Genomic DNA, 18,150 nt, shown 5'->3' on the forward strand with positions numbered 1-18,150 from the left:
AAATAGATCCTTTCATTCAACAAGTGTGAAGTGGCTTCCGACTCTGTCCAGGCACTGTGCTAGGCCTGGGGAAGGGTAACCATTCACAAGCCAGAGGTCCCTGTCCTCACAAATAACAGGTAGTTGTCATTGTGACTTAGCGGAAATGAATCTGACTAGTATCCGTGAGGACACAGGTTCGATCCCCGTGACAGGGAAGAAGCATCCAGGATGCGGGGACCGCAAGCACCAGGTCCTAAGGCAGAGACAAGCTCCGTGTGTTGAGGTGCGAAGGCTAGTGTGTCTGGGGAGGAGCAGAGCGAGGCAGAGACACAGTCTCAGGGCTGGACTATGACGGGGGATGTTGCTTTATTCTGAGAAGGGAAAGTATGGACATCTTGGAAAATTATGGAAACAAGTTTCAAGGAATGTTGTTTTATTCAAAGGAGTGAAATGATGCTGCTTGTACGCTGTCTGTATTCTGTAGACTCCAAGAAAAGGGTGTGTGACACGTGCCAGCACACCGGAGCTGTTTTGCCACTTCTGCAAGCTTTGTACCCGTCCACGCCAAAGCTACACCCTTTCTGGGAGTTCCCGTCGTGGCTCAGTGGGTGACAAATCTGACTAGCATCCATGAGGATGTGGGTTCTATCCCCGGCCTCGCTCTGTGGGTTAAGGATCCGGCGTTGCCATGAGCTGTGGTGTAGGTCGGATCCCGCGTTGCTATGGCCGTGGTGTAGATGGGCAGCTGTAGCTCCGATTAGACCCCTAGCCTAGGAACTTCCATATGCCACGGGGGCAGCCCTAAAAAGAAAAAAAAAAGCTACACCATTCCTTGTAAAGGAGGGGCTGCTTGGATGTATATGAATTCAGGTGCCATTTTCCTGTGGCTTATTGTGTCAGGTCAAGGCTACCTACTAGACAGAGTTGGAAATAATTTTTAATTGCAGCCAAAAGCCATCTTGCAGAATTGAACTCAAAGCCAGAGAGTTGCATGAAAATGCAGGTGACCGTGAGGGAAAGAGGCAAAGCAGTGTCTGCCCCTACTTGTTTGTGGACCACATGAATCCAGACTCTTCCTTTCAAAACGTGGCTTCATAACCATGCAGGTGTACACTGCCAGCCGTGGGGTCAGGGCCAGCCCTTGACCTTCACAGACGGGGAAACCGGAAGCCCAATTAGTGATAAGCTCATGACCTCACAGTCAGAGATGGAACCAAGGCTAGAAATCATGACATTTGATTAACGAGGAATGCTCTTTTCCCCTTAGGGTCTTGGGGTGACATAAATTAGAAACGCAAAACTGACGCAAGGGCAGGCTCACTGCAGGTGACATTCTTTATGCAACGGTGTTTCCTGAGATTGGGCTTTTCAGCAACATTGCATCAGTATTGTTTTGTGCAGAATGCCATGTGTAGCTGGAAAAATTGGGCTTCAAAATTAGTCAGACAGGGTGGAAGGTTTTTAACCGAAACTTGAGACCGGGTCATGTTTTCTTGAATATTCTTTGTGATTGCAAATGGGATAAACTTGCAGGTAATCCCTCTGTCTTCCACTAATTTTGCAAAACTGCGAGTTCCCGTTGTGGTGCAGTGGAAAAAAATCCAACTAGGAACCATGAGGTTTCGGGTTCGATCCCTGGCCTCCATCAGTGGGTCGGGGATCCGGCGTTGCCGTGAGCTGTGGATGTAGGTCACAGACGTGGCTCGGATTCCACGTTGCTATGGTTGTGGTGTAGGCTGGCAGCAGTAGCTCCTATTCAACCCCTAGCCTGGGAACCTCTATATGCTGCAGGTGAGGCCCTAAAAAGACAAAAAAAAAATTTGGCACAACTGCAACATCCCGGTTGCAGATTCTGTTTTGTCCATGAAACTTTAGAGCAGAGAAAAAATGTTCCAATTGCTATTTAGGAAGCTTACTCTCCAAGTGTGTATTGGAAGCCAACAAAAATCTCCAAATTTTATCCATAAAACTTAAAGAAAATAAGGCCTTGTATAAATATACCATACTTGAACACTTTAAAGTTTATTCATATTTAAGATATCATTTTACTTTTTTTTTTTTTTTTAGAGCCACACCCACGTCATATGGAAGTTCCCAGGCTAAGGGTCGAATCGGAGCTACAGCTGCCAGCCTGCACTACAGCCACAGCCATGCAGGATCCGAGCCACCTCTGTGACCTACACCACAGCTCACGGCATCACGGGATCCTTAACCCACTGATCGAGGCCAGGGATCAAACCCGCAACCTCATGAATCCTAGTCGGATTTGTTTCCACTGCACCACCACGGGAACTCCCAGTAGCATTTTACTTTTAACTGATCCTAAGAAATAAGAGGTGTCCCACTATTTTGCCAATGGAAAAACCAGGCTGGGTGACTTGCTCAAAACTAGATTAGACCATCATTGTGTCCAAACAATCTTATTGAGCCAGGAGATGAAGTGGCTTTCAAACCTTTGAAATGGATGGAACCCTCTCTTCTAAATTCTGTCTATAAAGCCAGGAACTTATTCTTAGTCCTGGCTCCTAACAGCCTCACTGGGAAGGGCTAGCAGCGGGGTGGGGTGGAGTGGCCAGAAAGACCCCCAGGAACAACCCCCTATGATGCTGGACTCTGCTCAGTGTCAGATATGACTGCTCTTTGACTTGGGGGTTTTTTTGTTTTTGTTTTTTGGATTTTTGTTTTTGTTCATTTTTGCTGCCCCGCAGCATATGGAGTTCCCAGGCCAGGGGTCAAATCGGAGCAGAGGTTGTGACCCACACTGCAGCTGCGGCAATGCCGGGTCCTAAACTGGCACCAGGAATTGAACCTGAGTCCTGGCGCTGCAGAGATGCCCCTGATCCCTCTGTGCCCCAGTGGGAACTCCGTGAGTACTATTTGTAACCGTGATCTCTGATTACAATGATTAAGCCGTGTCAGTGTCAGTATAGAGTGGGTAGTATTTTATTCACATTCTCTGAAAACTGTTCAATCGTGATTCATGAGACCCTTTAGCAACTGAACTATCTGACTGACCTGGCCATCCCATTCCCCATCCCCAGCAGGTGGCAGGAACTTGGATGGCCCTAGGAAGGGGTGTCCCAAGAACTATGGGGTTCGGGTCCCAGCCCTGCCTGAGGGCCATCTTGTGGGAAGGAGTCGAGGGTCGATTCCAGCCCAGGTTGTGAGTGAGTCACTCACCCCCTGGAGAATGAGAATAATAAGACCTTCCCTGAAATTCTAGGAGTTCCCAATGCAGTGCCATGGGTTAAGAATCCAACTGCTGCAGCTTAGGTCACTTCAGAAGTGCGAGTTCCACTCCCAGCCCGGTGCAGTGGGTCAAAGGGTCCAGCGTAGCTGCAGCTGCGGCATAGGTCAAAAGCTGCAGCTCAGATTCAATCTCTGAACTTGGAACTTCCATATGTCACAGGCACAGCCATTAAATAATAATAATAATAGTAATACCTTCCCTGTAAGATTCATAACAGTATTAAATGAGATACGTAAAAACAGTTCTTTGCATGTGGACATGTGCTTGCTAAATGTTCGCTGTCCCCTCATTCTCCGGGTCTGTCCTTAGAGATCATGGAAAAGCCACTTAATGTCTCCAAGTCTTGATCTCATAGCACCTGTAGTGTCCTTTGCAAGTTTGGCTTCTCCAGAATCGCATCTCCGGCTCTTTCTCTTCTCTGCCTACACATCCCCACTGGACCCCCGGGGTTTCATCCGTCACCTGTCCACTGATGCCTCAAAGCCTATTTCTTTTCCTGGAGCATGAGAAGAAGAAGACCTTCCCTGTAATTCTTGGAGTTCCCAATGTGTGTGCCAGACCCAGACACCAGCCCAGGCTCTTGTACTGAGTCCAGACTGATGTCTCCAGCTGTTTCCTCTATGACAGTCCCTAGTGAATGTCCCTCGTGGTTTTTTTTGTTTTGTTTTTTTGTGTTTTTTTGGTCTTTTTTTTTGTCTTTTTGCCATTTCTTGGGCCACTCCCTCGGCATATGGGAGTTCCCAGGCTAGGGGTCCAATCGGAGATACAGCTGCCGACCTACACCACAGCCACAGCAACACGGGATCCCAAGCCACGTCTTCGACCTACACCACAGCTCACAGCAACGCCTGATCCTTAACACACTGAGCAAGGCCAGGGATCGAACCTGCAACTTCATGGTTCTAGTCGGATTCGTTAACCACTGAGCCACGATAGGAACTCCCCCTCGTACTCGTTAAACTCAGCGTGGCTGCACCTGCCAGCCCCTCAAATCCTCCCTCCCCCTCCCTCAGAGAGAAGACCCCACCTGGCTCCCTCATCAGACCTCCAATGTCATCGGGACCTTTGCTCTCTCCTGCTGTCCCTTAATCCCGGGATGACAAGCCCTGCAGGGCAGGGGGGGTGGTGGGGGGGAGGGTCCAATCATCCTGATGCCTCTCACCTCCCTCCCCAGTCCCGTGGCCACCACGTTGGTCCCCGGTGTCCCCAGGACAGCCACCTGATTCGTGTCCCTCCGTGAGCCTGTCCCTCCCCGCCCTCGCTCACACGCCGACCCCTCCTCACCCCTCTGCTCATCCTCCCTCAGACCGCTGACCGGTCCTTCCTTCTGAAAATCTGTACCGCTCCCAGAACAAGATCCAGGTTCATCCGATGGGCAACGCCCTTCACACTCTGAGACCTTCGGCTCCGTCCCTGTCTTGACCTGCCTCCCCCGTGGAAGCTCAGCTGCTCTGGAACCACCTTCTCTTCCTGTGTGGCCCACTCACTCCAACCTGTTTCTCAACACCCAAGAGCCCCTCTTGTCCCCAGGCTCTGGGTTAGGTGCCCACCCTGTGTGTGCCAAGGGCACACCTGCTATGTGTCTCCATACCGCCTGACACAGAGACACATCTTTTTTTTTTTAGTTCAATCATTTTTTTAATTAATGAATGAATTTTGTTACATTTATAGGTGTACAACAATCATCACAACACAATTTTACAGCCTTTCCATCCCAAATGCCCAGCCCATCCCCCACCCCCAACCTGTCTCTTTTGGAAACCATAAGTTTTCCAAAATCTGTGAGTCAGTATCTATTCTGCAAAGAAGGTCATTGTGTTGTTTTTTTATTTTATTTAGTTGTTTTCTTGCTTATTTTATCTTTTGTCCTTTTAGGGCTGCACCTGTAGCATATGGAGGTTCCCAGGCTAGGGGTCTAATTGGAGCTGTAGCCACCGGACTATGCTAGAGCCACCGCAATGCCAGATCCAAGCCATGTCTGTGACCTACACCATAGTTCACGGCAACGCCAGATCCTTAACCCACTGAGTGAGGCCAGGGATGGAACCTGCAACCTCATGGTTTCTAGTCTGATTCATTTCCCTGGGGAGTGATGGGAACTCCATTGTGTCCTAATTTTAGATTCCACATGTCAGTGATAGCATTTGATGTGGGTGTCTCATTGTCTGACTGACTTCATTTAGCATGATAATTTCTAGATCCATCCATGTTGCTGCAAGTGCCGTTATTTCTTTCCTTTTCCTGGCTGAGTAATATTCCATTGTGTATTTTTATCCACTCCTCTGTTGATGGACATTTGGGTTGTTGCCATGTCTTGGCTATTGCAGATAGGGCTGCAGTGAACATTGGAGTACATGAGACATATCTTTTATACCTGTAGCTTCAACACCTGGCACAGGGCGCTCTGGAAGGAAGGAATGAATGAATGAATGATTTCATGTATTTTGGGTACATAAGATGTGAAATAATAAACCACGTTTGAGTGCTTTGTCATTTATAAAGCACCAACCTGCTTTAAGAGCTTGTTTATGCATACACCCATGATATATTTGCTCTATGTCCATATTTCTCACCCCCAGCTCTTGCTGAAGAGTCGCATTTTCTTGTTAGTCATTTGTGTATGAAGACACTCATATGTTCTGGTGGCTAAAAGTAGCTCTTGGCTAATAATTATAGCCACACGTGCGTGCACACGCACACACATTAATGTAAAGGACTTCACAGAAATGAATTTAAAATCTGGAGTTGAAGTTTTTGCTGGAAACAGTGGACTCTCATCTTTGGCATCTATACTGGAAATACCCCGTCTTCCTCTCTCCAACCCCTAAGGAGCCCTCGCCCTTGACAACCTGAACTTTGTTCATGGGCAAGAGCCAGCGTGTCGCTCTCTGAAAGTTCTTACAAAGTTATTCATGGAAATTACTTAGATATGGCCCCTTCAAAGTCATTTAAAGATTCATTCCTGGAGTTCCGTTGTGGCTCAGTGGTTCACGAATCCGACTAAGAAACATAAGGTTGCAGGTTCTATCCCTGCCTTTGCTCAGTGGGTTAAGGATCCGGCGTTGCCGTGAGCTATGGTGTAGGTCACAGATGCGGCTCGGATCCCGCGTTGCTGTGGCTCTGGCATAGGCTTGCAGCTACAGCTCCGATTAGACCCCTAACCTGGGAACCTCCATATGCCACCGGTGCAGCCCTAGAAAAGGCAAAAATTTAAAAAAAAAAAGTTTATTCATTTCCTTTCAGGCTTATCAGAGGAAAAGATCTTGTGGGGACAAAGTGTAACCCACTTTATAGATTGACTTTCCTCCAGAAGCCTCAGGGGAAGAAGGAAATATCCCCCAAACGGTACCTCTTTTTCCTAGAAAAAGGGACAAGATGAAATTTTCCTCCCCCACGTGTGGAAAGTTAACAAAGATAATGATATTCTCAACCCTTTGAGCCTCCTGGCCCCCAGCCCCCTTGCTCAGCCGAGCAAGTCTCCAAAGAAAAGTGTGCATGCGGGAGGATTTACAGGCTATGCCACGTGGCAGGTGCCAGGGAAGCAGGCATCGGTATCTTTATCTTCTTCAGAGAGAGCTCTAGTGCCGCGTGTGCCCGGAAAGCCAGCCGTAATATATTCAAGAAGACCTAAGGGTTTACTTGCCAGTAAGGATGGAAAAAAAATCTGAGCACCCCACTGTGAGCTTATCATAATGCTGCTTCATATGAAAAGTTGGTAATGAGTCCCTGAGTGAATAAAGTAGAACAGATGATAAGAGGTTAATACTTAGAGAACTCAACACGCTTTTGCCAGTCATCAAAATTTAAAGGTGCTGGAGAAAGGGTGGGGGTGCCGCTGTCTGCTTACGTACAGTTTCCAACTCAGAATTTGTAATGATAGGGTTCATTAACTTGGGCTTTTAAATTGTATTAAGAGGAAGCTTAGATGTGGAGTTCCCTGGTGGCTCAGGGGGCTAAGGACCAGTGCTGTCACTGCAGTGCCTCGGGTCACTGCTACAGCATAAGTTTTGATCCCTGGCCCTGGAACTTCTAAACGCCACAGCCCTGGCCAAAAGAAAAGAAAGAAAGAAAGAAAAAAAGAAGGATGAGGCTTACATAGATTGCAAAGGAACACACAGACTCCCAAACACAGGAGGCTTTGAGATCTGACATAAAGTCCCAACCCCAGAAGAATTGGAGGAGTTTTGGCCTCCTCTCCGGCTCCACTCCTCCACCAGGGTCTCCTTCTAAAATCCAAATGTGGTGCAAGACTGCCTTATGTGGCAACAGAAGAGCAAGTCTTTCCAAGGACTCCAGAACATGTGTCCAGATGTTGCATCCTCACAGAGTTGAATATTCTCACAAATTCCCGGTGTTTACAGATTCCTGCTCCAGCTGCCAGCGCCTGCTCATTACTTGCTGTGGGGCAGCCCGAGAAAATGATGAAGACTTTAAATGTATTTCATGCTTCAGTTTTCAGGAAAGGGCATGAATTAGCCTAAAAACTCACTCCAAGAGCATGGTGGAAGCACACTGAAATTTCTGGACCCTTCCTACAAAGTCCACACACGTCAGCTACATGAAAGAGAAAAATCCCAGGTCTTCCGAGAGGTGGTGGCATTGGGGTTTGAGCACTTATCTTTCATTGCTTTTTTATTTTTATTTTTTGTCTTTTTTGTCTTTTTGCCTTTTTCTAGGGCTGCTCCCATGGCATAGGGAGGTTCCCAGGCTAGGGGTCTAATCAGAGCTGTAGCCACCCGCCTATGTCAGAGACACAGCAACACAGGATCCGAGCCGCATCTGCAGCCTACACCACAGCTCATGGCAACGCCAGATCCTTAACCCACTGATCGAGGCCAGGGATCAAACCTGCAACCTCACGGTTCCTAGTCAGATTTGTTAACCACTGCGCCACTATGGGAACGCCTGCCTTTTTTTTTTTTTTTTTTTTTTAAACTTCACAACTTTTAAAGGTTATATTGCATTTATAGTTACTAAAACACATTGGGTGTATTCCCCGTGTCGTACAATACATCCTCAGAGCTCACTTTATACATACTAGTTTGTGCCTCTTAATCCCCTCCCCTCTCTTGCCCCTCCCTCTCCCCTTCCCTCATGACTAGTTTGTTCTCTATGTCTGTGAGGCTGCTGCTTTTTTGTTTGATTTCTTAGTTGGTTGTATTTTTCAGATTCCATACTTAAACAAAGTAATATCAGACAGTATTAGTCTTTCTCTGCCTGACTTATTTCACTTAGCATAATACCCTCCAAGTCCATCCATGTGGCTGCAAATGGCAAATGTCCTTTCTTTTTTTATGGCTAAGTAGTATTCCATTGTATAAATGGACCACATCTTCTTTATCCATTCATCCTCAGTGGACACTTAGGTTGCTTCTCTGCCTTGGCTATTGTGAATTATGCTGCTATAAACATTGTATCTTTTTGAATTAATGTTTTCATTAAGGGGGGGTTATACACCCAGGGATTAAATTCCTGCATGGTATGACAGTTCTATTTTTAGTTTTGGGTGTTTTTTGTTTTTTTGCTTTTTAAGGTCTCACCTGCAGCATATGGAGGTTCCCAGGCTAGGGGTCGAATCGGAGCTGCAGCTTCCAGCCTACACCCCAGCCACAGTAACGCAGGATCCGGGCTGTATCTGCGACCTACACCACAGCTCATGGCAACACCAGATCCCTGACCCACTGAGCGAGGCCAGGGATCGAACCCACATCCTCATAGATTCTAGTCGGATTTGTTTCTGCTACACCACAACGGAAACTCCCTTTTTCTTCTTTTTTTTGGGGGGGGGTGGGGGACCTCTATGCTGTTTTCCACAGTGGTTGTTCTCATCTACATTCCCCTTAATGGTAAAACTGAGGTCTGCCTGTCAGGCCAGAGATAAGACATTCAGGAACGAGGGGACAGATTCCAGGTCCAGATAAGCACGAGGGCCCTCATCTGATAACACACATAAACTGAGACTTGGTTACTCAGCTCACAAAGGCATTCACCACAGGATTCTCTGAAGAGAACACACTATTACCATTACATTTTAAATATTTAGTAGTTCCTGCTGTGGCTCAGTGGGTTAAGAATCTGACTACAGTGGCCCAAGGCACTATGAAGCCACAGATTCTATCCCCAGCCGGGCACAGTGGGTTAAAAGAATGAAGCGTTGCCACTGCTGTGGCTCATATTCAGTCCCTGGCCCAGGAACTTCCATATGCTGTGGGTATGACCATACAAAAATAATAATAAAATAGAATATTTTATTTCAGGAGAAATCTATTGCATAAATCAGTTTTTTGGGGGATTTTTTGTTTGTTTTTGTTTTTTTAGGGCTGCACCCGCGGCATATGGTAGTTCTCAGGCTAGGGATCGAATGAAAGCTACAGCTGCCAGCCTACACCATGGCCACAGCAACGGGGGATCCGAGCCACATCTATGACTTAACAGCACAGCCAGATCCTTAATCCACTGAGCGAGGTCTGGGATCGAACCCGAGTCCTCATGGATACTAGTTGAGTTCGTTACCGTTGAGCCACAACGGGAACTCCCATCAATCAGTTTTGGAAAGCTGGTTTCAAATCAGAAAAAGAAAGGAGATTGACTTATAAGCTACATAACAACTGATATAATAGGTCATTTTATAATTAGTCAGTCTTGGGCAAATACACCACTAATAAGAAGCAAACATGAATTGGGGAAATCTCTGGGGATGCCTTGACTCATACATATAATATGTAATAGCTCTCAGCCCAAGATGCTGGCAGTTTATATAGGTAAAGGAACAGTCAGTAAAGAAGAAAAGGATGCCGTGAGAGGGACTGGAGCTGAAATAGCAACGATCTAGGAACTACCTGGTTGGTGAATGAGAATAATTCAGTCAAGGAGGTCGCATCATGGCACAGTGGAAATGAATCCGACTAGGAACCATGAGATTGTGCATCGGAAATGATCCGACTAGGAACCATGAGGTTGCAGGTTTGACCCCTGGCCTCGCTCAGCAGGTTAAGGATCCGGCATTGCCGTGAACTGTGGTGTAGATCACAGACACAGCTCTGATCTGGTGTGGCTGTGGCTGTGGTGTAGGCCGGCAGCTGCAGCTCTGATTGGACCCCTAACCTGGGAACCTCCATATGCCGCAGGTGTGGCCCTAAAAAGACAAAAAAAGAAAAAGGGAGAGAGAGAATAATTCAGTCAAAATCTCTTTCTTTTTTTTTTTCCCCAACCTTATAGCGTAAATATCAACATCATGGCCACTAAGTTACAAATTGCCTGTTTAGACCTAGGAAAAAAATACACATTTAGGGAGTACGTTGCACACAACGAATAGCATAATCTTTGTAATAGTTAATGAGAAACACATATAGGTAGCTTAATGGGATAAGTAATTCATCTCTGAACTTTAGAGAAAAATTGTGTATATGTTAATCAAACATACTCCAATACAATTTTTTTTTAATTGTGTAAAAAAAGAGGAAAGGAGTTCCTATCGTGGCGCAGTGGTTAACGAATCCGACTAGGAACCGTGAGGTTTCGGGTTCGATCCCTGCCCTTGCTCAGTGGGTTAAGGTTTTGGCATTGCCGTGAGCTGTGGTGTAGGTCGCAGATGCGGCTCGGATCCTGCGTTGCTGTGGCTCTGGCGTAGGCTGGTGGCTACAGCTCCGATTGGACCCCTAGCCTGGGAACCTCCATATGCCGCGGGAGCGGCCCTAGAAAAGGCAAAAAGAGCAAATAAATAAATAAATAAATAAAAATTTTAAAAAAATAAAAATTATGTAGATGGCCAAAGTCTGAGAAACCTATTTTCCTTCAGAAGAAAAATCTGCATGGATTTTTTAAATTTAATTTAATTTTTGCTTTAGTCAATTTTTTTCATATTTTAAACTTTTATTGAGATATAGTCATGTGATCAATGTTGTGCTCGTTTCTGCTGTGCGACAAAGTGATCCAGCTACACCTTTTTTTTCAAGTTGTCTTCCCCTATAGGTTATCACAGACTATTGGATAGAGTTTCCAGTGCTACACAGCAGGGCCCCATTAACCATCCATTCCTTAGGGTCAGATGCATATGCCAACCCCAAACCCCGAGTCCATCCCTCCCCCCGCCTGCTTGTATTTTTTAACTTCTAGGAGAAAGGTGCCAGTGTGGGCTAGCATTCCTTGAACGTATCCAGGGAATGCTAATCTGAAGGCTTTATTTTATTTTTTAATTTAATTTTTATTTGGATGTCTTTAAATAATTTTTCTGTAATAATAGCCCATGAATAAGCCAGAGGTTAGGATCCATCCTTGGTTTCATGTTTGTTAGCAGGTTTGTTTTGATATGTTTCTCTTAATGGAGTGGCATAATTTATCACAGAAGGTTGAACCTAGTTCTCAAAAAATACATTTATCAAAAATTGAAGGTTTCCAGAACAACTTTCTAAAAAGACCATTCTTCATTTATCTTGTATTTTACACTGTGCAAATTCCTGCATCCTCCCTAGTAATCTCAGGGACTGCTGCCAGCTTTCTTGCTGTGAGAATATCGCTCATTGTAGCATAAAAGAATACTCCATGTCCCTTTTTTCTAGGATTGTGTTAAAAGTCACTGTAACACTGGAAGTGGCTTAATTTTTCTTCCCAACCTCTTAGTAGTTTGTAAAAGAAAAAGCTGAGTTCTGCTTTCTTTTTTTTCTTTTTTCTTTTTTTCTTCTCTTTTCTTGTTAGGGCCACACCTGCAGCATATGGCAGATCCCAGGCTAGGGGTTGAATTGGAGCTGCAGCAGCTGCCAGCCTACACCACAGCCACAGCAACTCGGGATCCAAGCCACATCTGTGACCCACACCACAGCCAGATCCTTAACCCACTGAGCAAGGCCACGGAATCAAACCCGCATCCTCATGGATACTGGTCAGGTCCATTACCGCTGAACCACAATGGGAACTCCCTATATTTTAAAATTTTGAGCCAAATGTAACTAATATTCATAAGTATGTTTAAATAATTTAAAATAACTTTGTAGATAGATAGAAAATGTTTAGTTAGATGTCAGGTGCAACATGGGTACACTAGCTAGTGGACAATAATTTGGCCACCAGTTTCAACACCACAAGAAGGCTCGGAGCTCCTAACCTAGTGTCTGTTTGTACATTTCATTAATAAATAATCACATATTTTTGACTCTCCCATCACATTTTGAAATAGATGGCGTCTCCAATGCTCATACTGTATCTCCCTGTCAGTACTAATTCCCCATTGTTTTTCACTGGGAGCAAGAGTTAAGGATGGAACGAGGGAGGTATGTTTTACGCAAAGTTAAGACTCGTAGTGTAAACACTGAAGTCATCCTGGACCCGTTGTTTTTTGTTTGTTTTTTTTTTTTTTGTCTTTTTGCCATTTCTTGGGCTGATCCTGCAGCATATGAAGGTTCCCAAGCTAGGGGTCGAATCGGAGCTGTAGCCGCCAGCCTACACCAGAGCCACAGCAATGTGGGATCCGAGCTGCGTCTGCGACCCACACCACAGCTCACGGCCACACCATATCCTCAACCTACTGAGCAAGGCCAGGGACCGAACCCGCAACCTCATGGTTCCTAGTCGATTCGTTAACCACTGAGCCACGACAGGAACTCCCTGGACCCGTTTTAACAGCAAATGTAAGACAGTCTATTGTAACAGCATTTAGAGATACACAGGTATGCATGTATTTACAGGTTGCATTTTAACAGCCACAAAACTATGGGATACGTGTTACTGTGGTAACCCTTTTTTAACTTTAATTTGTATTTTATGTTGCAGTGTATTGATTTACAATGTTGCATTAGTCTGGGTTGTGCGGCAGAGTGATTCGGTTTTACATATACGTATATCTGTTCCTTTTCAGATTCTTTTCCCATGTAGGTTATTTGAAAATATCGAGCAGAGTTCTCTGTGCTGTAGAGCAGGTCCTTATTGTGTATCTACTTTATATACATAGCGTGTATATGTCAATAGCAAACTCCAAATTCATCCCTCCTTCCAACACTTCCCCTTTAGTAACCATCGTTTGTGTTCTGTGTATGAGTCTGCTTCTGTTTTGTAAATAAGTTCTTTTGTACTATTTTTTTATTAGCTTCCACATATAAGTGATATCATATGATATTTGTCTTTTTGTCTGGCTTCCTTCACTCCGTATAACAATCTCTAGGGGGAGTTCCCACCGTGGTGCAGCAGAAATGAATCTGACTAGTATCCATGAAGATGTGGGTTTGATCCCTGGCCTCGCTCAGTGGGTTAAGGATCTGGTGCAGCTGTGGCTGTGGGATAAGCAGCGGCTACAGCTCCGATTGGACCCCTAGCCTGGGAACCTCCATATGCTGTGGGTGCGGCCCTAAAAAGACAACAACAACAGCAAAAACCAGTCTCCAGGTCCACCCAATGTTGCTGTAAATGGCATTATTTCAACTATAGTAACTCACCTGAAGTCCAGTACATTTAACCTTTTCATCATAGTTTGATGTGGTTTTCTCCAGAATCATTGATTTCTTTTTGTCCAATCAGAAAATAAAGCAGCGGGGGTGGGTGGCTGTATCTGTCAGTATGGGTGTAAGTAAACACCCACCCATATCAATATATTTTTTCTAGAGGCTTCCATATACACCTCACAGCAAAGTTAACATATGTTCAGTTTGTGTCCAGTTAACATAAATACACTCCAGAAGAGAAATTCCATCACAACCATTTTCCCTTCCTCGTTGTTTCTATCTGTCTATCTCAGTCTGTCTTTGGACTCTGTTTCCCCTTATTCAGCATAAGGAGGACCCCTGGACAGAGGGTCGTCAGGAATGAGTCTGGGTGCATCGTCTGTGGCCCTCTCCTCCGGGTGACACCTGACCAGAAAGAAAAAAAAGAAAAAGCCAAGTATCAGACTTTAGAAAGCACTTTTGGGGTAAAGGGCACTGGCCATCCGGACTTGAATTCCACCTAAAGGACAAGGCTTTCATTTGCTAAAGATCATTAGTCACCGAGATATATATTTGAGAGGGCTCCCAGTCGCGCCTCTTCGGTTGGCAGTCACTGGAGTGTACCAGATGGTTCATTAGCATCGGCTAGCCAAGTCAAAGGCTTTCAGAATCATTTAGAAAATGTCAAACAGAAACAAGAACCCTGTCACTTTTTATTAGAATTAACTACATCATACCCTGGACAGATTTCACCTTGGGTCAGAAAAATTAATACAGAATTATATGAATTGTGTAATATACTGGGTTAAGATAGGCCTTCCTCTGGGGACTCATTTGCTGGCAGTATATTATGATCCCTTTACGTGAGGAATCCTCCAACCTTTCCTTTTGTGAGATGTGAAAAGAGTTGACCTTGCTCAAAATCCATTGGTGTCTAATTGATTGGAGGTAGAGGCAGAATTTCAACAAGACCTTCTTCTAAGGCTCTTTTGTGATCCTTTTCCCGGGAAGCTTGGCCAAGGGGGCTTGCTGAATATTCAGCAGTGTCCAAAGGATGCTTTGTGTCAGGGGGAGAGAAATACATTCCTTAATGGAACACACTGCTGCAGTAAACAAGAATTCAGAAGTCATGGAGATATTGTGCTTTTTTTTTAAACTGCAGATGTCAAAAACCTTGAGAACTTCCAGCTGGTCGAAGGCGTCCAGGAGCAAGTCAATGCTGCCCTGCTGGATTACACCATGTGCAACTACCCGCAGCAGACGGAGAAATTCGGGCAGCTGCTGCTTCGACTACCTGAAATCCGTGCCATCAGCATGCAGGCGGAGGAATACCTGTACTATAAGCACCTGAACGGGGATGTGCCCTACAACAATCTCCTGATTGAAATGTTGCATGCCAAAAGAGCTTAGTCACAGCGCTTAGGAGCTCGGCTTCCAAACCAGAAAGGGATTGGTGGTGAGGGAGGCGGGGAGGAAGAACAGGAAGAAAGGAGAAAAAAAATTCCCCCCCCCCAAAAAAAAAAAAATTCTGAACGGCTCTAAGCAACACTAATGAGAAACTTGGTTGAAAAGCTATTGAATTTTCAAAGGCATAATCATCAACTACGTACTAGCAAAGGAATGATGTATCAGGGTATTTGTATTGCAAACTGTGAATCAAATGGCTTCACATTCCCCAAAGGATTCTGTAGAAAAGACATTATGGTGGAGTGGACGGAACTCGCAGGTGGACACCAACGTGGCGCCAGAACAAAGACCGCCGGCACAGTTCTTGTAAAGGTAAACTGATCTCCGCTGTGCAGAAATCTAGGAACTGACCCGTGTTATTCATTAGGCGTACGCAGAGGGGGTCTGAGCTTCTGGAATCCCTCGTGGTAAAGCTGAACGGAAACAGTTCCTGAGAGTCCGTCAGCTCCACCTCGATCAGCCCTCCCCTCTTCCTTGCCAGGACCCAGCATCTTCTGCCCTGTGGTCCTGGGATCTGTACTAAGGGTTTGTGCTCAGCCACACCCACTAGTAGCGCCACCAAATCATGAAGACCTAATTTTGAATGTCTGTGTCTTAGACCTGCAAACCGCTAATAAGAACTGTCTATTACTATGTTAGCTTGCCATTTTAAATGTGTTCTGGTTTGTTTTGTCACGTGTTCATGATATTTAAAGAAACAAACAAACAAAAACAACGAAAAAGCAGGCCGTATCCCTCTTCTGATCTTAGAGAAGCAGTCATTAATATTAAGGGCAGCGACTACAAACTTATAAAGCTTTCGCTTTAGCAGTGTTGAATTTCCCAAAAACTTGCAGCCGAAAGGCTCGTGAGGTTCCATCCGTCTTTTTGACCATCAAGGTTTGTAGTTGATTGAAGAATGCAAGGTGAACCGTATTTTTGCTGGGGTGTCAAACCGTCACAGTTCCGAGTCGTTTCAAATCACACTGACGCATGTTGAGCTATGCAAAATTAAAGACGGGGGGGCGAACAGATAACATGGATGGACTTTGGTGGCCATTGAGTATCCCCTGAACGGAGTGTGGACACGGAGATCTTTACCCATGGCCTGGAAAGATAGCAAAGTGATTCCCCTCTTCCCCGGAAGGGGAGGGAACAGAGTGATGCTGAGCTTTCGGAGTCATAGACCAAAGTCTGCTGTAGAACAAAGCGCGGAGGAGGACAGAGAATCGCAAAACAGACTCCCCAGACCACACTGTCAGTATTATTCACAGGCAATGCCGGACGTATGGAAGTCTTGCCTTATTTCACAACTCTCGAAGGTAGCCGTGCAGCTGTGGATCATCACTGATCTCCAATAAAGTGTTCCTACTTTAACGTCGAAGCAAATAGCGTGTTTACATTCTTGAGGTCCTCCGGGGGGAGGGGGGAGCTGTGATAAAACGAAATCGCGAAGGCAGTAATTTCCTTAACGTTATTTTTCTGATTGGTAATTATTTTTGACACTACTTAATTATGGTATGTCGTGAGACACTAAAATCAAAAGCGGGAATCTCATCTAGACGTTAATTTTGTTGAGATTATCGGCGGCACAATCACGTGTAGAAACTGTAAAAAAAAAAAAAAAAGATAAAATAAAAGTATCTCCTAGTCCCTTAATTTTTTTCATAAATGTTTCTGGCTTTTGAATAGTTTATTTATATTGTATATCATAGTTTCAACAGTAGACAATTATGATGCTAATTTATTGTTCCTTGGTTTCGCCTTTGTATAAGATATAGCCAAAACTGAAGAAACCAAATATGTGTTTATTGTAGCATGTCTTTCAAGTTAGTGGCATATAGTCAGGGACAGAGAAGGGTCTTAATGAATTAAAATCACTCACTTGATTAAATGTCTGTAAATCTTCATGATTCTTACTGTAGTTTTATTTAATATCTATTGTAAATTATGTGACTTGTAGCTTTCTCTGTTTTTAAGTAAATTTCAGCAAGGGTGGGGGTCTTACCTGGTTTTTCTTTCCAAGCATCGTAAGTTGTATACCAAAGATATTAGGTATTGCTTCTGTGTGTACAAAGAGGCTTATTTTATTATTTGTGTAAAACACCTCTAATACACGTCCACGGGAAGGGTAACCCGTGGGCAAAGCCGGGTGTCCACGGCTCCTCACACAGAGCTGGCTCGCCCGTGTAGCTCCACAGCTCACAGCTTGGAGGAGGTGGAAAGTAGCTGGTCAGAGTCCCCATCCAAGTACATAGAACGGTAGCATCTTTGATCTCCCCAGTGAAGAACCAAGTTGGAGAGGAGTCGAGCCAATAGTTAAAGAAATGGATCCATCCCGTGTGTGGAATGGGGGTAGAGAAAATTTCTAGATTTGGGGAATAGTTATAAGGAGGGTCAAAAAATTTTTTTAAAAAGTACATTGATTCCCAAAGTTCCTGTTTTCTTATTTTAAATATGCTGTCATCCCCACTGAATATTACACCTAAAAAGGTCACATATTGGTAAGTGGTTAACCTAGTAAATTACACCATGAGAAGCGTTAGAAAGATATGCAATACAGAGCCTCAGCCACACTGCTGGTGACACTAAAGACAGAAGCTGATACACAAAAATGCCATTGGAGTTCTCTTGTGGTGCAAGGGGTTAAGGAGCCAGTGCTGTCACCGCTATGGCATGAGTTCAATCCCTAGTCCAGGAACTTCCACAGGCCACAGTCTCTGCCAAAAAAAAAAAAAAAAAAAAAGACTGCTGCTCGGCATCCGTGGCCCATGCAAAGCTTGCTAGTGATTTTCTCTCCGTACTCGTAGTTAACCATTTGCAGCCCAGCATTTACTTAGCAAATGCCTTAGCAACGGCAGGATTTATTAGCACAAGCAGGCTCCACTAAGAAGGCTGTTGGCTTGGCCTGGTTGAGTTGAGTTGGTCCATGTTGAGAAACAGACAATCTGTCATGTCTGAGTTTTTGTATTACAGATCTTCAGCCGCTCCCTTAGATCTGAATCCGTGCGGTGTTTAGAGTGTGAAGTCGGTTCCTCCTTGACGTTCCTTCCTGTGTTGGTG

The 18,150-nt window shown here is 45.0% G+C and overlaps 1 protein-coding gene across 7 annotated transcripts in view; it reads left to right on the forward strand.

The window, feature by feature from the left end:
- The window catches only part of NR5A2 (nuclear receptor subfamily 5 group A member 2), a 137,613-nt gene extending 120,616 nt beyond the window's left edge, over nucleotides 1-16,997 (forward strand). For 6 of the 7 annotated variants that reach the window (XM_021064002.2, XM_084978793.1, XM_021064004.2 and 3 more), the window contains exon 7: nucleotides 14,804-16,997. In XM_021064002.2, coding sequence (XP_020919661.1) covers nucleotides 14,804-15,051 — 248 coding nt within the window. In that variant the 3' untranslated portion in view covers nucleotides 15,052-16,997. 7 annotated transcript variants of the gene reach the window in all.
- The last annotated feature ends 1,153 nt before the right edge of the window (nucleotides 16,998-18,150 follow it).

This window comes from Sus scrofa, chromosome 10, assembly GCF_054392235.1.
Source record: "Sus scrofa isolate SSC_HxYL_T2T_F1_AM1 chromosome 10, Sscrofa_HxYL_maternal_Yorkshire_Landrace_v2.0, whole genome shotgun sequence".
Lineage (NCBI taxonomy): Eukaryota > Metazoa > Chordata > Mammalia > Artiodactyla > Suidae > Sus > Sus scrofa.